The sequence below is a fragment of the Capra hircus genome, chromosome 7 (assembly GCF_001704415.2).
Source record: "Capra hircus breed San Clemente chromosome 7, ASM170441v1, whole genome shotgun sequence".
NCBI lineage: Eukaryota > Metazoa > Chordata > Mammalia > Artiodactyla > Bovidae > Capra > Capra hircus.
In genome coordinates this window covers 101,868,545-101,892,094 of record NC_030814.1, presented here as the reverse complement: position 1 = coordinate 101,892,094, position 23,550 = coordinate 101,868,545, and the positions used below count along the sequence as shown (strand labels likewise).

The 23,550-nt window shown below is 55.5% G+C and overlaps 1 protein-coding gene across 1 annotated transcript; it reads right to left on the bottom strand.

Annotated features, from left to right (window-relative positions):
* On the bottom strand, positions 1,652-20,870 carry RAB8A (RAB8A, member RAS oncogene family). Its single transcript, NM_001287569.1, has 8 exons — positions 20,747-20,870; positions 15,354-15,414; positions 13,066-13,126; positions 8,909-8,986; positions 6,624-6,713; positions 6,001-6,066; positions 4,445-4,495; positions 1,652-1,744 (listed from the first exon to the last, which is right to left on the bottom strand). The coding sequence occupies exons 1-8, from the start codon at positions 20,868-20,870 to the stop codon at positions 1,652-1,654; spliced, it is 624 nt and encodes a 207-aa protein (NP_001274498.1).

Genomic DNA, 23,550 nt, shown 5'->3' with positions numbered 1-23,550 from the left:
CAGTGGAGTGCTCAGCTTGGCAAAACAGGTGTCAGCAAGGCCCAAGAGAAGCGTGGCGGCACGCTAGGGTCAATGTGGACCCAGCGGGTTCAGCAGAGGGCACGGTGCTGGCAGCGAGCGTCCTGTTTCCCTATGCTGTGTGTGTGTGTGTGTCTGGGGGTGCTGGAAAGCCTAGTTTCCCAAGTCAGTCTTCTTATAACTGTGTCACCTCCTCAGAGCTGGGGCTACCTTCTCCTCCAGCTTGGGCTAACCTGCCGCCTCCACTTTGATCCCATCCGGACCCGAGGCCCCTGCTGACCTGGGCTGCGTTTTAAATAGCAGGTGTCCTGTGAACCCAACGTCTGGCCACATCCGTGTACCTACACGGAAAATGCGGACATAAAGATCCGTTAGCTTTGAAACGAGCTTTAATTTGTTTGTTTTCTGTAAGTGCATTTATCGACGTAAACAGAGCAGGTTAAAGAGATTTCCAGGGGAGAGCAGACTATTGCTGGTATGTTGGTTTTAATTCAAAAAAGAAAGAGAAAGGCTCCCTGGTGACACCCCTCTGACCTGGTGACCTGGTCCTGACTGCCGTCTCTCCGGGAACTTGAGCTGTTGAAACAGCAGTGGGCGACGACGGCAGTTGAAAACCCACCCAGACTGCTCTGCAGCCAGGCCCTGCAGGCCACCCTGAGCTCTCGGCACAGGAAGGGTGTGTGTGTGTTCCTGATAGATCACCTGGGCCTGCCATTGTGAATCAAAGACGGAATCACCTCCTGACACTACGGATCTGGAAAAATAAAAATCTCTAGAAAGAACGTCCAATTTGGAGACGACGGGAGGAGGGGGAGCGGGCACCCCCGCGGAGGGCGGGCCGAGTGGAGACGGTGTTTGAGTGGGGCCCCCGAGGCACACACGTGACCCCTCGGTGCTCAGGTGGGGGCTGCGGGAGAAACCTACCGGCCGAGCCCGAGGCCCGGCTGGACCAAGGGGCCAAACCTGGCTGTAAACAGGAAAGGCCACGCCATGCTGCTTCTTTCCTCAGGATTTCCTTAATTTGTGCTTCCCTTTGGTTTGACAGTTAAAATGAGATGGGATGAGGGGAATGGGGCGGGGGTGGGGATAATGGTTTCTGTCCCTTGTCCAGAAACTGAGAGGAGAGGTGACAGCGGGCATCGGATGGGCAGGGCAGGTGCTTCCTGGCCTGACGTGGGTCATCGCGCTCAGCGTGCAGAGCCGGGCGCTCCGGGAGTGATCGCCAGCCTCTGGGGGGCCTCGCTTCTGCCACAGGGGGACGTGGATGGTGGACGGGCTTCCCAGTGGGGCTCTGGCTGTCGAGGCCCAGAGGTGGCGACCTGCTGCGTGGGCTGCTACTGACGGCCGCGCTGGACTCCATCTCTCTCTCTCTCTAGTTACACACGGTGTGGAACCATTCAGCGGACGTCGCAGGAAAGACAGCAGGTTCTTTCCACTCATTCCATCTCCAGAGTTGAAAAAGAGCAGTTGCTAAAATAAACAATTTCTCGATTGTGTTCTGGTGGCCGTGGGCCCAGTGGCCGCGGCGTGGCGGGGGGTGCTGGAGGGGGGAGGGCCCCGGCTGAGTGAGGGGCTCACTCAGGACAGGCACAGTCAGCTGGGCCGAGCGAGGCTCAGAGTAAGGCGGCACTCCTCACAGAAGAACACATCGGAAGAAGCTGCTCCTCTTCTGCTGGTCTGGGGTGATTTTGACTCCTTGGTTGCTCCCCTGGGGGCTGTTGCCTTCCTGAAATCACAAGGGGTTTCCTGGGGTTACAGCCAAGCAACATGAGCTCTACGTCCCTCCATCAACCAGCCAGTGTATCCATCTGTCACCTTCCAACCTACCGTCCACCCGTCTCCTTCCTTCCTTCCATCCAACCATCCGTCCATCCCCTTCCATCCACCCACCCACTCCCTCCCATCCATCATCCATATACCCCCTTCCTTCTTTCCATCCATCTCCTTCCAACCAACCATCCCAACCATCCCCTCTTATCATCCATCAATCCTTCCAGCTGTCCCCTCCAACTGACAACTCAAATTTCAAACACCCACAGATGTGCTTTTCATCTACTAGCCATCCATCGCTCCTTCTAACCGGGGGTTCCTTCCATCACTCATTCATCCACCCATCCACCCCTTTCCAACATCTTTCCAACCACTGATTCACCCATCTCATGCTCTTCTCCCCCATTTTCTTTTTTCCAGTCACCCATCCTTTCCTCCTTTCTGTCTCCTATCAGAGAGGCAGCTGAGGGGCAGCGAAAGGCTCTGCCTCTTGGGATGTGGAGGTGCTGGGTTCCAGGTCCCGTTGCCACTCACACCCACCGGCCTCCCTGTCCCTGTGGCAAGGCTCTGGCTCCCACCTCTCCCCGCGGTTCACCCTCCGCCCTGCTGCAGGTGAGCCACGCCCCAAACTCGAGCCCTTGTGAAAACCCATCAGTGCTGCTGCCCAGCATTTGAAGCCTCTGATCTGGCCCCTGCCAGCCGACATCTGAAATCCTATTTTTCCTGACATGTCTGGAAGGGTGCAGGTGCTGTTTCTTTGACTAATTTCTTCTCACCTTCCAGTTCTCAGGTAAAATCTGAATTTATTCAACAGTAACTGCTGAATGTTATAACAATGCCCAACTTATACAATGTCCCATTTCAATTACATTAAAAAAAAATAAAAAGACCGACAGGAGATGACCTGGGACTGCCACTCTGAACATAAACAAAGGTAGTAAGAACTGGACAGAGTTTCACTGTTGGTGATTTGCTACTTAGTTAAAAAAAAAAAAATTACACAGATTATCGCTGAGCATCAGCATCTCATAATCTATGCCTCAGAAGGGGGCAACCAACAGGCCTGTATGAAAAGCACAGGCAGGGAGGTTCCTGGTGGGCCAGCGGTTAGGAATCCACCTTCCCATGCAGGGAACGTGGGTTTGATCCCTGGTAAGGGAACTAAGATCCCACATGTCATGGGACAACTAAGCCTGTGTACTCCAGAGCTCACGCTTCATACGAGACGCCTACGCGCTGAAACTAGAGAAAGCCCATGTGCCACAACAAAGATCCAGCACAGCCGAAATAAAAAATAATAATCGTACAACAAAGTAAAAAAATAAAAGCATAAAGTGTTGTCATGATGCCCAGTGTAACTCCCAGTGGGCCCAAGTGAGTCAGAACGATGGTTGAGAATCAAAATTTTATGGTTATATTGAAGAGAAAAGAATTCTAAGAAATTGCAACTGTAAGAAAATTTTTCTAAAAGTACGTTGGCTTACATAGACTGTTTCCTGTTTTGGCTACAGAGCTGCTACTCAATCCATCATGCGCCCTGCAATTCAATTCACAGCATCTTAGAATTAATGACCAGATGTAGAATGGGTCATAAAGAGAGTGCTTCAAGCTCTTGTATCAGACAACAGGAAGCATCACTCGGCAGAAAAAGAATGGTTCCTGGAACAGAGGCCCTGGAGCCAAGACTCACGACAGCATGTAGGTGCTAAACATGCCCAGAACACAGTTCAGCGTTCAGACTCCACCAAGAAAGCGCTAGTGATGCCGAATGCTTGGGACTATGAAACTGCTCGTGTGGTAAACCAACAAGCTGGAAATGAGTGAAAGGGTGTATGAGGAGGGACTCAGGCAGGACCTCTTAGAAGCCTCAGAGCCCTGGGATGCACTGAAGGTTGCCACAACTTGCAGACAGAGGCTGGAAGGAAAAAGGCTATCAACCTGCCAGACTTGTCAGGATGGAAAACCAGCAGCTGTCAAGACACAAGCCTTGCTTGGGGGCCTTGCTGCTGGGTAGACTGTGGTTCTAAGCCTGCCTGGCGGGTTTTTCTGCAGAAGGCCCTCCATCTTCCTGTGTGCTTGGCTCCTGAGAGGGGAGGAAAGGGCCCTGTGTCCCCAGCCAGCTGGTGGGGTTAGTGAGCAGTGGGTGCTACTGAGTAGCTCTGGGCCAGAGGAAAGATGAAGCTCACGATGGACTTCCCTCGTGGCACAGTGATACAAATCCGCCCGCCAACGCAGGGGACATGGCTTCGATCTTCCATCTGGGAAGATCCCACATGCTGTGGAGCCACGGAGCCCGTGCACCACCACCGAGCCCGCTCGTTGCAACTACGGAAGCCCTCGAGCCTAGAGCCCGTGATCCACAACAAGAGAAGCCCCCGACTGTAATGAGAAGCCAGCGCACCATAATTTAGAGTAGCCCCTGACTCTGCAACAAAGACCCAGTGCAGCCAAATAAACAGTAAAATAAACAAATTAAAAACAACAAAACAACTATGTCATTCTTAAAAAAAAAAAGATGAAGCTGATGAGCAAGCTCAGGGTGGATGCCCCCACCCCACCTGCTAATTTGGCCCCGCTTCCTAAGTGCAGCCCTCAGAAGCAGGGCCCTGACCACTGGTGGCGATGCTGGCCAGTTCCAATAGGGACACCCACTCACCAATTTTTTATCCATTTTTGCCTTGATGTCTCTGGCGAGAGTGTAAAATGCCTGTGGAATAAGCACACAGTTAGCACCCTGGGAGTGGGAGGCAGATGGGGGCTGGCTGGTTCCTGGCCCCTGCCAAGCGATGCGTGTGGCTCAGCGGTGGAGCCAGTGGGGGGAACGGTGTTAGGACAGAGACCCAGGCATGGGGCTCACCCGTCCATCCTCATCTATCTCCTGTGGCTGCAGGGATACCCCCGCTCACCCAGACCACCACTTCCCCTGAGCCAATGACCCTGGAGGTGGGATCACCCTTGACTGGTTAGACAGGAAACTGAGGCTTGGAGGGGCCACGTGACTTGTCCCGAGGCGGCCAGTGGCTCACCGACTCCTCGAGCTCTCGTCCTCGACCCCCGTGCTCTGCCTGCCTGCTCTGCCCTGCTTCTAACAGTCAGAGGCAGGGCAGAGAGACAAGAGGCTGGCTCCCTGGCCAAGCAAGCTTCATTTCGGGTCGCTGCCCCCAAAGGCCCGGTAGGTAGGGTCAAAGGTTCATCTTCCCAGGATGGGTGAAGGCTCGAGCTGACCTGACCCCAGGCTGCTGCTGGTCCCAGTCTCCTGACTGTTTATTTCTTCTCTTCCCTCATCTGGGCAACACTTCCAAACCCCACTCTGGCACCAGCCCTGCCCCAGGCCTAATACAGGGATGAATCAGCCTTAGCACGTGCTGTTGAGGGACTCCTGGTCTGGGGAGAGACAGAGTCTCACCGAAGACACGTTGATGTGGTCAAGCTCTGCTGTGGAGAGGGTCTCGGGGTGCTAGGGATGCCCAAAGTGGTGGGCCTAAGGGCTTGGGGGATGGCACAGGGCTCCTGGGGGAGGGGCCGCACGGGCTCGTCCCTAACGGGAAAGGGAAGGGGGGCAGGACCACGGTAAAGGCTTGGCAGACGGCACGGCCCAGGGGGCCAGGGACAGAGAGAGGTGGCTGAGGCCTGAGTCATGGGCGACACACACTGGCTGGGCCAGCTAGGGACGGCTTTCTGTGCCTCTTGTAGGTGGCTGAGGTTGGGAGTGGCGTGGAAGATCCATTCTGGAAAGACCTCAGAAGTGGCGTAATGCAGCAGAAGGCAGGGGAGCTACCGGGCTGGTGGAGCGGAGGGGAAGGCCTGCCTGGGCCAAGTCTCGGCAGGGCCCCTGCTCTGGATAGGTGGGCGCTGCGAATGAAAGCGCACATCTGGAGGCGGGCCTGGGTGCCGGCCGCTGGAGGACTCTCTGCGCCTCGGTCCCCCACCCACAAAACCGCGCCTGCTCCCCAGCACGGCCCGAGAGCCAGTGAGATCCTGTCCCAGGCACCCAGCTGGGACTGGCCCCTGCTGGCGTCAGAACAAGGGGGCGATTCCCCAGACTGCTTGGGCCTTGCAAGGGGCCTGGCACGTGGTGCTGCCCAAGGAGAAACTCACGGTCATCAGTCTAGAGGCCGCGGGAGCCTGTGGCCAGTCCCCGAGACAGCCTCCTTGGAGGGTGCTATCTGACCCTTGGCCCAAAGGGGCTGGTGCCGCAAGCCTGGGACTCACGTTCTCCACGTTGATGTTGGCCTTTGCGCTTGTCTCCATGAACTTGATTCCATAGTCCAGGGCCAGCTGGGAGGGAGAGAGACACACATGTGAACATCAGCTGCTGGGTGCCCTGACCCCCACACAGCACGCTAAGTGGGTAACAGTGAGGGGGCCTACGCCCTCCAGCCCCCGGCGGAGAGCAGGTGGTGGGCGTCCCTGGCAGGAGGGTCGCGGGGCCTGGCTCAAACCATGGCTCTGCTCTCTGCCCCTCCGGCCTCACGGAGACCCACGCGACGCTGGGTGGGGCAGCAAGGCGTGCCAGGAAGCCCTCGCTGCTTTCAATCTTTAGGCTGAAGCCTGGCTAGGCACGTGCATCCCCCCTTCCCTTCCCATGGCACATGCCCACTGACATCCGACTCCACTGTGTGCCTTAGCTAAGCCTAGCATCCCGCGAGGGTGGGTCATCTTTGTTCATAAAGATGGTGAGGGATTCTCCCCTTCTAAGCCTGCCCCCCAACCCCATCGGGGGGCCCATGTGGGGCAGGGCAGGGCTGGCCTCCGTGCAGGGGACTCTAGACCCTAAGGTCCCTCTGCCCCCCGGCACCTGGCAGTGCCAGGCCCACGCCGGTCACCACACCCACCTTTTCTCCCCGCTCCTTGGAAACTTGTCTCTTGTCGTTCACGTCACACTTGTTCCCAAGGATCATCTTTTCGACATCTGCAGAGGCGTGCTGGGGAGAGGTGGGGCGGGGGTGGGGGGGAAGGGGAGGGGTAAGGCAGACTGGACTGTAGGCCCGCTGCCAACCCGCGCCCAAGGTCAGAGCAGCGTGACCCGGACGGCTAGACACACCCTGAACACAGGGCAAGCTGGAGCTCAGAGAGGCTGAGGGGCCCGTCCCGTGTCTGAGAGCCAGTGCCAGGGCCGAGCGCAGGGTTCTGCCTGCCACCCCGACCAAGTGCACGCTTTCTGGCGGTCAAGGACGCCTTCTCTATGGGCTGCATCAACCAGGCTACTGTGCTTGTCCTTGGACTCCTGGCGGTGTCTGGCCTATGGGAGGCAAGTGAGGTTGGGGTCCTGACTCCTGGTCGCCTCTCTCCTTCCCTGGCTCCTGGGCTGGAGGCGTCAGCCGCTGCTCTAGCCAGCTCCCTTGTTTTGGGCTCCAGACACAGGCTGTGCCCCGGGTGGTCCTAGCCCTTGGCAGTCAGCAGCCCTGGGTGCTGTGCCTTAAGGGCGTTTCCGTAACTCTGCCCTCATGCCTGAAAGGGCTGCCCTGGTAGCTCAGCTGGTAAAGAATCTGCCTGCAAAGCAGGAGACCCTGGTTCGATTCCTGGGTCGGGAAGATCTGCTGAAGAAGGGATAGGCCACCCACTCCAGTGTTCTTGGGCTTCCCTGGTGGCTCAGACCATAAAGAATCCGCCTGCAAAGTGGGAGATCTGCGTTCAATTCCTGGGTTGGGAAGATCCCCGGGAGAAGGGAACAGCTACTTACTCCAGAATTCTGGCCTGGAGAATTCCACGGACAGAGGAGCCTGGCAGGCTATAGTCCACGGGGTCGCAAAGAGTCAGACATGACTGAGTGAGTTTCACTTTCACTTCATGCCTGAAAATGGTTCCTTCTTCCCTCTCTCCTCTACACCCCACAGTGGGCCTCACTTCCTGAAGGGTTAGGCCATGAGAGGCCCTTAGAGATACACCAGTGTGCAAGCTATTACAGGAGGGTTTCAAAGCACAGGAAGTGGAAAGTTATCCAGACCCACGATCGAGCTTATTTAGTTTCTCAAGGAGGGAAAAAGGGTGGGCTGACTTCATGGCCACTTGCTTTACATCAGAGACATCAGAAAAGCAGAGGAGGGCCTGAATCTCAGCTCTGCCACCCACTGACAGTGTAGCTTTTCACCACTCTGATCCTTGGTCTCCCTTTTGGTGTTATAAATGAAGTGATAATGTTTCTTATCTTTATATAAGGTGGGTCAAAGGTGACTAAAGCAAACAGAACCTTTCTGTTCTCAAAGATATAGTTCTTTTTCAAAAAGTGTGTGCGCTTTTTCATTCGCGCAAAGAACGGGTTTAATGTTCTTACTGCAGATAAATAAGTAAATACACTTTTTTTTAAAAAAAGAAAAGGTTCTTCTTGCTGTAGCTTAGATCTGGCTTCAGAAAAACGCTCTCTGCTGCTCCCAAATGTCCTACTAACTGGAAGGCTCTCTTGCCCACTGGTCGGAATGGAGAACTTCCAGAGACTGGTGTGAGGCCCCTCCTGCCAGCACACGTGGGGTCCTCAGCCCAGAGCACCTGTCCACAGGTGCCGACCGTGCTGGGACCTTCAGCCCTGGCTTCACAGGTGCATGAAGTTCTCAGACCGGAAGCCTCACCCGGTGAGTCATCAAAAGCCACAAGTTTGTCATTGGGAGAGGCTTTGGGGGTGAGGGCAAGCTCTTTGGAGAGCAGGATGACGACCACTCTGGTTTTGGGACTGGTGGGGCGGGAAGGGGGGCCTGGGGTTCTCTTCCCTTGGGGTTCTAGGTCTCCTCCCATGGGCTGCTGTGGGGCCAGCACGGTTGGCCTGAGCATGGGTCCCTCCTCCCAGCTCACAGCCCGCTCTGCGGCAGCTCAAAGTCCGGCCTGACACGCCCTCACCACACCCTCCAAGTACAAAGGTCACGCCACTTGGAGACCCTTCCTTCTTTAGAAAGCAGAATGCTCACGGAGCCTGGGTCTCCTTCTTCCATGATCTCGGGGTTAAAAAACAGACAAACCCAGCTGGTGGAACGGCCTCTCGGGGCTGCTCTGTGACAAAGCCACGCGTGGGTGGTTTCCAGGATTGACTGTGTGAATTCCCGTCCCGCTTTGTTCCTAGCGAGCTACTTCGAGGTGCCTCTGTGCTCAGGGATCTCACGGGTAAACCAGGGCGCTCCTGGAGACTTACCTCTTCAATGTTCCGAATCCAGTTCCGGATGTTATCAAAGGACTTCTCGTTGGTGATGTCGTAGACCAGCATGATGCCCTGAGCAGGGGGAGACAGACACATAGGCTCTGGACAAGCTGCGAGCTCTCTCCGGCGGGAGGACCCAGCAAGGCGGGCAGCAGGGGCCCCGACAGGACGCCCTCCCGGCCCCTTCCTCCTGCTGAGCTCCGGCACCAGCCTCTCCCTGGTGGCCCCGGCTCTAGTCCTGTTGCTTGGCCACCGATGTGACCCTTCCTCCAGAAGGCCGGACACTACTACCCTCATGCTCACAGAGGAGCCCTGCGGCGGGAGAAACACAAGCCCGCACGTCTTGGCAGCCAGCGAGGTCCCAGTGGCTGGCCCCCCAACCTCGCCCCCTGCAGCCCCTGCTCTACAGGCTGTGCCCCGTGATCCTGATGCCCACCGTGCTCCCCCTCTTGCCACCCCTGGCGATGCTCGGCCTCTTCCACACCCTCTCACCCCACACCCTGCCGAGTTGTCTCCTAGACTCAGCCAGGGCTGCCTCCTCTGCTCATCCCAGCATCACCCCTCATCTAGTGCCCACCATGAGCTGGGCACTGTAACAGGGTCTCCCTGAGACCCACAGGCTTGGGTTGGGTGCCCCACTGTGCCCACTGTGAGAATGGGGACCCTGAGGCTGCAAGTGGGGGCGGGGGGAGGGGGGCTAGGTCCCTCTCTCCAGACACACAAGAAAATAAAGGCCACAACTGGGGTCTAAGCCTAGGGGGGCAAACCCTGACGCCCATGTGCCTTCCGGCAACCCCACCATTACTGGGCTGGCTTCAAGCCCTGAGGCAGGCAATGCTGAGGCCTCTGTGGTTCTGTAACCCACGTGTGAGCCACTGGGAGATGGTCCATGGGTTCTGAAACAGCTGCAAAGTGAACCCGCCTCCGCTTGAGCCTACAATCTGCCACCGAGAAGGACAAATACCCCACTTGATAAAAGAGGAAACCAAAGTGCAGAGAGAGGTGGCCTTTACGATGCCAACCCAGCTCTGATGGAGCTGATGACAGGAACTCCCTGGACCCTCCGCAGGATCAAGGAGTGCTCAGGACCACCCTGCGATAGGACCCCTGCGGCCCTGGACATCCCCACAGGGCACGTGGTGAGCCAGCCTGCAACAGGATACCCGGCCCCTGTGCGGCTCGGCCCCCGGGTTCCAAGGCACACGGCCCCAGCTGTCCTGCCGAGGCCCAGCACGCTCCATTCCCTCACCTTACATGCTTCCCTGGGGGGTCAGAATCTGCCTGCAACGCAACGCAGGGGCGTGGGTTTGATCCCTGGGCCAGGAATATCCCCTGGAGAAGAAAATGGCAACCCACTCCAGTATTCCTGCCTGGAGAATCCCATGGACAGAGGAGCCTGGTGGGCTACAGCCCATGGGGTTGCAAAGAGTCAGACACGACTTAGTAACTAAACAACCACCACCTGCTCCAGGGGCCTAAACCCTCCGTTCACAAGCTCTGGTGCTGGCCAAGATGTCTCTAAGGCTGCCTGAATTTGCAGAGTAAGAACGCGGGCCATGTGTGCTGGGCAGATAACCACAGGGCGAGGCTGTGACAAAACCACATAGAGGGCAAGCAAGCTGCTGCAATGCCCAATCCCCGTCGTGAGTGTGAGGCACCTAAGTGGCCATATAGCCCGCCACAGCCACGACTTCTCAAAAATGCCACCTGGCAACCCTCGCTCAGTGGTCTCTTGCGGAGACTAAATGGAGATTGTGGACAGAAGACTTGGAGGAGCTCTTGGTGGCTGTGATGTGTGCCACGCTCCAGCCAAGGTGAGCGTGAGAAGACGACTCCGGCGGGTGGACACTCTGAATCGGGCATCACTGGGGCCTCTACCCACGGGGCAAGAAACCCCACAGGCCTGGGAGGCCTTTCTGCCTCTTTATTCAGGGACTGGCCCCTTGATGGCCTAGGATTCTGCTGCCACCACTGCTAGGTTGGTGCCATGGATGCAAGGTTCCAAGGTCCAGATTTTTACCTGCAGGGGCTTGGCGGGGAGGGGGGTGTGGGGGATATGAATACAACTCTATCAGGAAGGCACAGGAGGCCCTGGAAAGCAACTGTTGTTGCTCCGTCATGTGTGACTCTTCTGACCCCATGGACTGCAACCCTCCAGGCTCCTCTGTCCATGGGATTTCCCAGGCAAGACCTGCTTACATTCCCACAGAAGGTAAAAGTCTTTCGTGTAAGAAGTGGGTTGCCATTTCCTTCTCCAGGGCATCTTCCCAAGCAAGGGCTCGAACCTGCGTCTCCTACATTGGCAGGTGGATTTTTCACCGCCAAGTCACCAGGGAAACCCAAAACACAAGATCACTCTATCTCTGGTCCTCCCTGATGCTCCCCTCAAGGCTCCAAGTGAGCATCTTCCTGGCCTGTTAGGGCACAGCGCCCCAGATCTGACTGCAAGCTTACAACTGGACACCGGATGTCCGATGCTCCCCAAACTTTGGACCCAAGGGTCTAGTGCCACAAGGACAAAGAGAAGGTGATGACAGGGCTGCAGCAGTGGCAACGTTCCCCGCCCTATCTTTTACGGTCACCCCTGGCTGTACAAGGCTCTGGGGCACCGGAAGTGCGGCAGGCGGGACTGAGGGCCTGGGTCGCCAGCGTTAACAGATTTAGATTCAAATGGCCACACTCAGCTGGCAGCTTCTGTATGAGTTAGCGTAGGTCTGGGAGGACATGGTCACCGTGGGACTGGACAGGGTCTCACAGATGGCTCAGTCCTGCCTCGTCGGGAGCTCGCTGAGGACATGAGGGCTGGAAGAGCCAGTCACTCACTACCAGCCCAGACATTTATGTTCTGTGTGAATTTAAGCAGGGCCTGAAATGGTGCCGAGCCTCAGGCTCCTCATCTGTAAAATGGGGACGATCATGGCACTTACACTCAGGGCTTTATGGTCAAGATCTAGGCCCCCTGCCAGCTGCAGAGAAGGGTTTGGTGAATGGGGCAAGTGGATGGTGGGTGGGGGTATTATTTCAGCCCAGAGAAGGACAGGGTCTGCCTGAGGCCACACATCAAAAGTGCCCCCAGGACCCAAGTGCCCCAAGACCTCGCTGTACCACAGCACAGCAAGGTGAGGGGAAAATTAGTAAATTAATTTTAATGAGGAGCACTACAGTTGCATCCCACATGATTGAGTTTCTATTATGTTCAGATGCTGTGCAGGATGCTCTAAATACTTAATGCTTCTATTCATTGCTGCTGTCTGCCGGCACTTCCCAAGCTCCTGGCACCCTCAGTTTGGTCCCAGGCATTGGGCATGTGCTGGGAACCCAGAGGCAGCCCAGCCCTCTTGGAGCTTTTGGCCTAGTGGAGCAAACAGGTCTAAGCAGCTGACTGATGGGGCAAAGCTGGAGCTGGAAACAGGGAACTGGCCATCTATGCTCACAACTGCCTGTTCTCTATACCACTTTCCAAGTAAGGAGAACGTGCTCAGAGAGCGACCCAGGTGGCTGAGTAGGTCTTGGGGACCTTCCTCCCACTCCCCGCAGCCCCTGGGCACCCTGCTTTGTATACACTCCTCACAGGTGTGGGACCTGTTTGCAGATCGTGAGGACAGGACCCTGGCCCAGGACAGGTTGCCCTCTGCATCTGATTGGGGCCTGGCCTGGAGAAGGTGCTTGGTGAAAGTATTTGACGGATGAAGAGTGAGTCCCCCCAATCGCCTCATCCTGCCTCAGGCCCAGGAAACAGATATAACAGACAACAACCCAGAGCAAGTCAGCTCCTGAAAGATCTTCAAGCTTTCGGTAGCAAATTCCACAGAAACTGACGCGGGCCACGTGGGCGCGCCTCAGCGCTGGGGCATGCCAGCTCCGCTTCACCTGACCTCACCTGGAAGAACCGGCTTCCTGCGTCTTCCTTCACTCCTGGGGAATTAGGTTTCCTTGAACCCTGCATTGTCTCTGGAGCTGGAAGGGGATGCATGGACAAGGGGGTGGAGGTAGGGCACAGAGCCTTTTCCTAAAACTAACCTGGGACCAAGGACCCCCGAGGAGCCAGACCATGGGCTCTTCAGAAACTTCCAGGTGTCAGTGTCTAAGGACGAGATGTTCATTTGACTTGAAGGAGAAAAGCCCCAAACCCCACGCAAACCAATACATACCATTGCACCCCTGTAGTAGGCCGTTGTGATCGTCCGAAACCGCTCCTGACCAGCTGTGTCCCTACCGATGAGAAGGCGAAGAAGGGATATTAGCGGTGATGCAGAACAAGAACAATTGTCACAGTGAGAATGAGGGGCATTTACCCAGGACGGACAGCCAGCTTTCTCGTGGGTCATCATCTTCTGATTCATTACTCTGCTGCGGGGTACTGGCCCCCATCATTAGAGAAAGAACCACGGCCAGGGCAGCTGTCTGACGTCTCCTGGCTGGGGATATGCCAGAATGGCTCCTCTTCCATACCCTGTCTTCCTGGGGATTTCCCCCAGGGTTTCTGGGCCACAGAAGAGCCAAGGCTGGGTGGTATTATCTGTGAAAATCCCGGGCCAGGTGTGTGGAAGGGGCTGGGCAGGTGGCAGGGGGACACAGCCCTCGTTGGTGGGCTGAGTTAGGGGAGCCCCGAGAAGCTCAGGAAGCAGATCCCTGCTCACCATTCTTGGTGGAGACCCCAGGGGAAAGGCCTTCCTTGTGGGTACGGTGGCGACACCTGGGTCAGATATGCCCCTGCCCAGCCCAACTCCTGGCACGGAGGGTATTCAGTATTCTGTCTGAAGGTGACAACTGGCCAGTGGCAGAGCCAGGGCTAGACCACAGCTTTTGTCTCTGGGCCCAGGGCTCCTCCTGCGACCCTGCACCACCCTCTGCTCAGGGCTCGGCATGTCCGGACCAGACAGACACACCTGGTTTGGGGCCATGCTGACTTTTGGCCGCCAATAGCAGGTGACGCTAGCAGTTATGATTGGTTATTTTACGACTGTTCTAGAGGAGTTTTAAGAGTCGTTAACCCCACTGTGACTGCTGAGAGCAGAAGCAGGAGGAGGGGGGGAAAAGAAAGCAAAGCTTCTGCTTGCTGGTGCAGTGTCCCTTTGAACTTGGGCCCTGAGGCTGCAGGGAGCCAACGTGTTGTAAAATAGAGGAACTTGAACGGCCTGTAACTTACGAGGCGGCCAGAGACTGGCTGCCTCCCGAGCTCAGGAGGATCAGTTAGGCCACACCCAGATTTCAGTTCTGAAGTCGGCCTCAGAGGTAGAGACCCCTGAAGTTGAGGGGACCCGCTAGGTGGGTGGGGCAGCGCTCAGCATCTGAGACTTGAGCTGGGGAGAGGAGCTGCAGGGAGGGGGCTCCACAGCCCATCTCACAGCCCCCATCCCACACACAGGCACGTGCTTGGACTGGAAGGACCGAGTTGCCCTCCCCAATGTGACCTCTCTCTGTGTGGTTCAGGGTTTGCGTTTCCCCTGTGATGGGGCTGCAGGCCGAGGCCCTCCTACATCTGACCACCTGAGCCCAGCCTTCCTAGGGTGGTGGCCTACAGACCACAATCCGTGATGGGGACTCACAAATTCTGATTTTATGGAGCACAGGAAGTCAGTCCCAGGTGAGCCAAACAGAAACAGATCTCCCTGCTGGGCCTGGCCTCAGCTCGTTTTCGGTTCTGGGGTTTCAGGTCTGCGTGTTAGGAAGTGAGGCCCGGGTGTCCCCAGGAGAGAAAAGAGGAAGTGATGTTAGGCCTCCCTCATCAAGCTGAAGGGCTCATTGAGAGGCCGGGCAGAGGTATCCTTCACTGCTGCCACGAGGGTTCTCTGTGAGCTCAGGGGAGCGGCTGCTCTGAGGCGCAGTGTGTGCCCACATGTGAACTGGGTCTGGTGGCTATGTCCTCAGAGGGGGTGGACACCGACTCTAAGCCCCACCAACCAGCAGAGCACTGTTCCTGGGGCTTCTGTTGGCTCCTCCTTTCTTTTCCTGGGGATATGGGGCTTCCCTAGTGGCTCAGATGGGAAAGAATCTGCCTGCAATGCAGGAGACTTGGGTTCAACCCTGGGTCGGGAAGATCCCCTGGAGAAGGGAATGGCAACCCACTCCAGTATTCTTGCCTGGAGAATCCCATGGACAGAGAAGCCTCATGGGCAGTAGTCCACGGGGTTGCAAAGAGTCAGACACGACTGAGCGACTAACATTCACGTTTCTGGGCACGTGGGATCTTAGTCCCCTGACCAGGGATCGAGCCCACGTCCCGTGCAGTGGAAGTGCAGTCTTAACCCCTGGACCACTGGGGAAGTCCCTTCACCTGGGTCTTCTGAAGAAGGCCCAAAGTGTTTGGGCTAGGCACAAAGAGATGAGGGCCATGGTCGGGGGGCATGGGGTTGGGGGGTGTGGGTGGCGGGGAACCAGGGGCTTCTAGCTCAAAGCACTTGCTGGTGGAGGGGCTGATGAAGGCCACAATGCTTACCATATCTGTAGCTTAATCCTCTTGCCATCGAGCTCTATGGTCCTAATTTTAAAGTCAATTCCTGAGAGAAAAGAGAAAAGGCACATCACCGTCAGCCTCCTCCCCAAGCTGCATCTACGGCAGGCGCTGCCAGCCTGTGCCAGAACAGCTGCTGCGGCCTCGGGGGCCCTGCTGGCGCTCGGGCACGCAGGATCTCTGCAGCCCTCAAACAAATCTGGAGGTGCCTGATGAGCTTTCTCCTCTCACAGAAGGGGAGGCTGAGGCTCGGAGGACAGAACGGAGCTGCACAGAAGGAAGCTGGTGAGGCGCAGGGCTGGCGGGCAAACCCAGACAGCCCAGGTGCCAGAGCCTTGCTCTCTTCCCTTCCCTGGTCAGCGGCCTCATGGAGTGGGTGCCAGAGCCCCCCACTTCCCGCCACCCGTACCTGGCCCTCTGCGCACACGGGCGCTGGGCCGAGATGCGCCCGATGCAGACGAAGTGCTGGCATTTACACGCATAGTCCCTTCCCTGTGAGCGGCCCCCACCCGCCGGCCAGTTAGCCTGACAAAACCTGCGGAAAGGCCCCCTCCCCAGAAGCCTTCCTGACCCCGCCCTCCTTCTCTCCCATCCTCCTGCCCTAGGCCCCTTTCCCCCGCATCAGGGCGACCTCTCAGCCTTCTTAACTGCCCTCCGGGCTCTCCCACCACTGTTCCCTCAATCCCCTCCCTAGCTTCCCAAACACACACTCAACCATGTCACTGAGCTAACCTCGGCTCCAAACCTTCCAGTATGTTCACCAGCACATGAGTGGATAAACAAAACGTAGTCCGTCCCTACAGAGGAATATTACTCAGCCATAAAAAGAAATGGAGCCTTGACACACGCTGCTATGCAGATGAACTTTGGAAATATGACACTGGATGAGAGAAGCCAGACAGGAAAGGTCACCTAGTATACAATTCCAGTCACATGAAACATCCAGAAAAGGCAAATCCAGAGCAACAGAAAGGAGACTACTGGTTGCCCATGGGTGTGGGGGAATAAGTCTGACCAGCGGGTGTGGGCTGTCTTTCTGTCATAATGAAAATGTTCTCAAATTGACTGTGATGATGGCTGCACAACTCTGGAAATGGGTCTGAAGCCACTGACTTATACACTTTAAATGGGTGAGTTGAATTATATGTCAATAAAACTTTTTTTTTTTTTTGGCCATGCCGTATGACGTGCAGGATCTCAGTTTCCCGACCAGGGACTGAAATGAGCCACAGCAATGAAAGCCTGGGATCCTAACCACCAGACCATCAGGGAACTCCACAAAGCAAGACTGTTTAAAAATTTCCCCCAACACCTTCCAGTGGCTCCCCACTGACTCCCTGGCCCCAGAATAAAGTGAAGACAGTTGCCCAAGTGCTCTAACCTGGCCCCCTCAGCACCCATGGCTCTCAGCCTCCTCTCTGGCCACACCACCCAAGCATGTTTCAGCCACAAGGCTTCTAGGTCTGCTCTTTCCCCTCCGGGAATGTTCTTTCATTCCATGGCCACCTGGCTCCCCTCTCTCTTCACTCAGGTCTCTGTTCCAGTCACCTCCTCGAGGAGCCTTCCTAACCATCCTCTTTCCTCCAACCTGCTTCCTCTTCTTCATGTATTGTCCCTCACATTGTTTATTCACTCCATGAAGCTAGGAGCAAAACATGATGATCTGAATGGCCTGTGTGGAGGAGTAACAGCTAAGTGCAGTCTTTGCCCCTAAGAGTTTGTTCTCAGTCTCTACCTGTGGGGATTTCCCTGGAGTCCTGTGGCTGAGACTGCACTCCCAATGCAGGGGACCCAGGTTCGATCTCTGGTCAGGGAACTAGATCCCACATACAGCAACTACGAGTTCACATGCTGCAATTAAGCCCTGGTACACCCAAATCAATCAATCAATATATATATATTTTTAATCTCCGCCTGTGAACCTTTGAGATTGAGGCCTAGCTTGACTCCTTAGAACCTAGGGTTCATGCGCGTGTGCTCAGCTGTTCAGTTGGGGTCGGACTCTTTTTGACCCCACGGACTGTAGCCTGCTAGAATACCTCTTAGGGATTCTCCAGGCAAGAATACAGGAGTAGGTTACTATTTCCTTCTCCAGGGGATCTTCCGGACTCAGAGACTGAAGCTGGGTCTCTTGCGTCTCCTGCGCCGGCAGGCGCATTCTTTAACCACTGAGCCACCTGGGAAGCCTAGAACCCCACAGGGGCACGCTAATCCCATCCTTGCCTGCCTTAGGAGCTGTCCTGTGGACGAGAGGGAAGGTAAGCCTGCATCTGAGTACTGGCCTTTAGAACATAAGCTCCAGGAGGGCAGGTGCTCTTTTATTTATGATTGCATTGCCAGTGACCAAGTGCAGCAGGGGTTGAGTACGTATTTGCTAGAAGCTGATCACCCAGTCCTGCACACAAACTCTGACTGCAGGCCTAGTTAGTTAACAGTTCTGCTTCCTCCTGATCCATCCAAGTCATCCCTCCGGTTCCTACACTAAGCCAGATGCCTGGTGCGCAGCAGGCAGTGGGGAAAAGATGGCTGCGTGAAAAAAAATGAAGAGCAATAGATCTACGTGGTCCTGCGTGGTTTGGCAAGCACTTTCACGTACATCATCCATCTCCCTGAAGGAATGAATGAATGGGGCTCTAAGGAGAAGCCAGGGGTTGAGCCAGGCTGGGGAGAGCTAACTCCAGGAGCCACGGGGCCAAGTTTACACCACAAATGATCGATGGAGCTTATGGGAGCAGGCTTTGGCAAAAGTTAACCTGGGCAGAAAATGAACAGCCACTTAATCCCCAATCTATAAAGAAAATACAGAGGTACGCTCAGTGCCAATCGCCTCTATGCATTAGGCTGTATTTCAGGACTAAGCCACATGCAAGTGGCTTCTTAAAGCATTCTTAAAGTCTTCCTAAAACATCCCTTACTCCTGTTATACATGCGTGCGTGTGTGAGTCGCTCAGTCATGTCCAGTTCTTTGCGACCCTATGGACTGTAACCCTCCAGGCTCCAGTCACGGGATTCTCCAGGCAAGAATACTGGAGTGGGTTGCCATTCCCTTCTCCAGAGGACCTTCCCCATCCAGGGATCAAACCCAGGTCTCCTGCATTGAAGGCAGATTCTTTACTTTCTGAGCCACCAGCAAAGCCCACATACATGGGAATGAATGTATGAAATCAAGAAGCAATGTCCAATCGACAGAACCCAAAGCACCACTCTAGCTGCCTCTTGGGTTTTACTAACACACAAAGTTTAATTAGGAAGTGTAAATTTTACAAGGCCTAAGAGTTATGAGGCCATAACTTCAAGGACATGGGGAATTAAATTTTCCTAGAAAATAGAGGCCAGCAGGAAGGCTACACATGTAATAAGGATCCCGGGGTGCAGGGGCGGGATTCTGGGTTTAAGTGCCACGTCCACCGCCTTAGATGACCTTGCCCAAGTGACATCCTCATCTGTAAGTGGAGGCTGGCCTCCTCAGAGACTAGATTGGGTTTTCCCGTCAAGAACTAAGAAGCAAACAAAAAACTCAACCCCCAAATTCTCACTAGGAAGGTTCTGACTCTGGGAAACCGAGGTCTGGGCTGAGAGCGAGCCACAGTCTACCAGGAGTGAATACCACTTCCTGATTGGTGGGGATGCAAAGGTAAACCCCAAAGTCTGACCTTGGTGTTAGCGAAGGGGAGGAATCAGAAGGACCTGTGTCCAGGGAAGGATGCTGTCACGGTAGGAGACACTGCTTCCTCTAGATGGCCACTGACAGTGGTGAAAGCCCGCTATTCATTGGACAGCTCTGATCCTCCACCATCCCGGTGCTGGCCAAAACAGAGACACCACTCCTAAACTGAATAGACAGGGCTCGGAGAGGTGAAGTGCTTGTTCAAGGGCAAACAGCACCTGGACATCAGAATGATGAGTGCCAGTCCAATTCTCTTTCCATTTGGCAGCTAAGAGTCTTGCAAAGTGCAGCTCTGGAGGAAGGCAAAGATGGAATCGGCAGCTCACTATGGGGATTAGGGAGATCGGGCACACATGGGTAAAGCAAAGCCCATTTCCTAGGTTTTTTTCCCCAACCCCTGGGCTTAGTGATCTTTCTCCCAGTTCCCCACCCTACAGCAAGGCTGCATAATTTACAGGCCATGGGCTTGATGGATGTTACTTTCAGGTCAAACCTTTTCATGTGGACAACAGTCATTTTGGTGGGGTGGGGAGAAGCCAGCTCCACTTTCATGGACGTCAGAACTGAGAAGCAACAACTCTGTTCCACCACAATGTGGGTTGGCCCCGCAGGCAAGGGCTGTTCTGCAAAGTGACAACCAGTGTCCTGGGCCGAGCGATAGGGAAGTCAGGGCTGTCAGTGGCAGCGGCTGATTTTGGTTTCTCACTGAAGCTTTTATCTGGCATCCGCCTCGAGATGACAGGTCCCAGAGCAGACAGCTATCAATTGCCATTTCTGTCACCCTCGAGTGGGATGGAAGCCTGGGCACGGGCAGGGAAAGTCTCTGCACTCCCTCTCACCATTCCTTCTAGAAGAAATTCATCCACGGGGGAAACAGGTCAGGGAGAGGGGTGCAACCCCTGAATATTCCAGAGGAAAGAAGAGATGTCTGGGTTGGAGTCCTGGCTTTGAGATGGATCAGCTGTGCTTGTCCTGGGGGTGAGTGCTCACATCTCTCTGGGATGGTTGAGCCTTGATTTCTGGGTTCAGACATAAAGTGAAAGTGAAGCCGCTCAGTCCTGTTTGACTCTTTGCAACCCCACGGACTGTAACCTTTCAGGCTCCTTCGTCCATGGGATTTTCATACATATCTGGGAACAAATACCATTTTTGCCACCTGTAGACGGTGTGACCACAGGCAAGTCTAGTGTGCTCTGTGAGCCTCAAATTCCTCATTTGTGAAATGAACTAGTAACAGCACCTAATACAGAGCATTCGGAAGTGTGATAATGCACCATAAAGCGCCTGGCACACAGTAAATGCATAATAAGGTCAGATGTCACTTGTTGCTGTCCTTTCCCCATGGACAAATTCTCCATGCCTGTTTCCAATTAGCAAGACGAGGAAACCAAAAACTGCTTCAAGGGCTGCTGCAAAGACAGAACAAGACGACGGGGGCCAAGACCTCAACCAGGACATATACTCCCTGAGCAGGCTGAGGGTTGGGACCTCAGTCTTCCCATCTGCAAAATGGGCACCTGGTCCCCATTCCCTCCCATGTCCGGGGAACCCCCAAACGATAATGCAGGCGACTGCTCTTTAACCCTACGCCTCCCTTAGATCCTCTGAGATCCCTGGTCCATCCCGCCCGGCCGCTCCCTCAGCCCCAGCTCCTCAGGGGCGCGCCCGGCCCGGGCCTCTCGCGTCCCCAGCCGCTCCCCAGCCCCGCTACCTATGGTGGAGATGAAAGTGGAGTTGAAGGCGTCCTCGGAGAAGCGGAACAGGACACAGGTCTTCCCCACCCCCGAGTCCCCGATCAGCAGCAGCTTGAACAGGTAATCGTAGGTCTTCGCCATATTACACTCTCTCCCCGACGGGAAGTGCTGCTAGCGCCTCTCCACTGGCCGCTAGCCCCGTCCATCAGCGCCGATCCCGCCCCCGATTGGCTCCTGGCCCGACCCGCGTCACCGCGGCCGACGCCAGCCCCCGCACCCCCGCCCGCCTCGGGAAGACGTGGGGAAGGGGCGAACTGGGCGCAGAGCCGGAAGCGACCCAAACACGCCGCTCATTGGCCGGCGCTCAGGATAAGGCGGGCTGCGATTGGCCAGTGGTGAGACGTCAAGGAGCTTCAAATACGGACAGGGAGGAGGCGTGGCATCCCCTGTCCCCGCCTTCTTCCCTCGACTCTGGGGCGACCCCGCCCCACGATGGGATGGGGATAAGCCGGGAGCTTGGTCAACGGCTTCGCGCGCCCTCAAACCAGGGGCCGGTCTGGAGCTTGTGCGCACGCGCGCCGGGAAGACCGTTGGTGCCAGCAGAGGGCGCACGCGCGTGGGGTCTCTGGCGCCCGCGCTCCAAGACCCGCGCAGCCTCAGTTGGTACCCGGACAAGTGCTGGGAGGCAGCGTGGCTGTGATGGTGCGGAGTGGAGACGTCGGCGTCGTTCCAGGGGAGCCAAAGAGCAAAGGAGAACAGGGGCGCAGTGATAGTCGAAGCGAGGTCCCCTGGAGACCTGCTGAGGGACCTCGGCGCTGGCCAGGGGACCTACCTAGAGATACCCAGACCTCATTCGCCAAGCTGCGCCCTGAGGCCTGCAGGACTCCTCAGGACCGGCCCACAAACCTGTTTAGAACCAAGTCTTACCCGGAGCCTCGCCCGCGGCAAACCAATCAGCTCTTTGAGGCGCACCTGGGGGCTTCGGAACCCTCTGAAGGAGTTAGCGCAGTGTGAATTGTAGGGAATACTTAACAGGCGTTGGCTCTGTGCCTGCCAGTGTTGTCAGCATTTTCATAGTGTTTTATCCCCACCCCGACTTCCCTGGTGGTAAAGCGTCCGTCTACAATGCGGGAGACCCGGGTTCAGTCCCTGGGTCGGGAAGATCCCCTGGAGAAGGAAATGGCAATCCACTCCAGTACTCTTGCCTGGAAAATCCCATGGACAGAGGAGCCTGGTGGGCTACAGTCCTTGGGGTCGCAAAGAGTCGGACACGACTGACAGACTTCACTTTCACTTTATCCCCACCCCAACCCACTGAGGTAGGTATTATGATGAGGAAACCGAGGCCAAATAGGTTAAGTGACTTTCCCAGGGTCCTAACCAGGTAGGCTGGATTTTGAACTCAAAGGGACCAGCTTCAGAGGTTGAGGTCTTTTTTTTTTTTTTTTGGTCTCCACCATGTTGCTTAAACGGTAAAGAATCTGCCTGCAATGCGGAAGACCTGAGTTAGATCGCTGGCTGGGGAAGATCCCCTGGAGGAGGAAATAACAACCCACTCCAGTATTCTTGCCTGGAGAATCCCCGTGGACTGAGGAGCTTGGAGGGCTACAGTCCATGGGCTTGCACAGAGTCGACATGACTTGAGCAACTTACACACACGTACATGTTGCGTGTGTAGACCTTGGATCCCTGACCGGGTATGCCTCTGCAGTGGGAGTGCAGATCCTTAACCACTGGCTCGCCAGGGAAGTCTGGAGGCTGCGGTCTTGATCACGATGTTTTCCTGCATCGTTGAGATGAGCCATGGGCTTCCCTGGCGGCTCAGAGGATGAAGCGTCTGCCTGCAATGCAGGAGACCCGGGTTCGATCCTTGGGTTGGGAAGATCCCCTGGAGAGGGAAATGGCAACCCACTCCAGTATTCTTGCCTGGAGAATCCCATGGACAGAGGAGCCTGGCGGGCTACAGTCAACGGGGGCTCAGAGTCGGATACGACTAAGCGACTTCACTCACTCACATACCACTTCGCATGGCCACCGCTAGGTGTCGCTCTAGGGGTATCATGCCTAGAGACTTGCCCAAGGAAGTTATAAAAGATGGCCCCTACCTCTTCCACCCACTGCAGCACATTTTTCTGCTAATCTTCCTATGGTTAGGAAGAGCTTCAGCCGGAGCCATTGGCCACTTCGCAGGTTTCTGCCTGTGTTGTTTGCTACTATTGACCACATCCTCCGGTGGTCCTCTTCTTGGTACTGTTCCCATTTTATTTCCCCGTTTCTTTTTATTACCCACACCGCGTTTTCTCTGGGTGCTGCTTCTCAGAGTCCATTGCAGTCTTTGGAGGGGTTTTTGCTTGTCTCTTAGATATTGCTGTTCCTCATGGTTCTCTCTCTGTTCCTGCTTCCGGGGTGATCTTACTTCCTTGGCTCCTATTATCTCCATGCTGGGTGATTTTCTAGCCCAGAGCTGAACCATCCCTCCACATCCCAACTACTTTTTGGGTATCTGCCTTTGTATCTGTTAAAGATACCTCAAACTCATCATATCCACAACTGAACTTGTCATCTTCTACTCATACTAGCTTGAGTTGTCTTCTGAGTGAGACCTAAGTTGCTTTGATACTTTTTCATCCTTCACAGCCTGGTTTTTAGAGGTTCTAAATGGCTCTTAAACCTTGTCCTTCTATCTCTGTTGCTTGTCAGATCACATCTCTCCCCTAGTCTCCCCGATCATTGTCTAATCCAGATTCTGCCCTTCAGTGTGCTTAGTCTAAAACATTTATCCCATATCCATCCATGGTCTATCGGCAGGATAAAGTCCTCA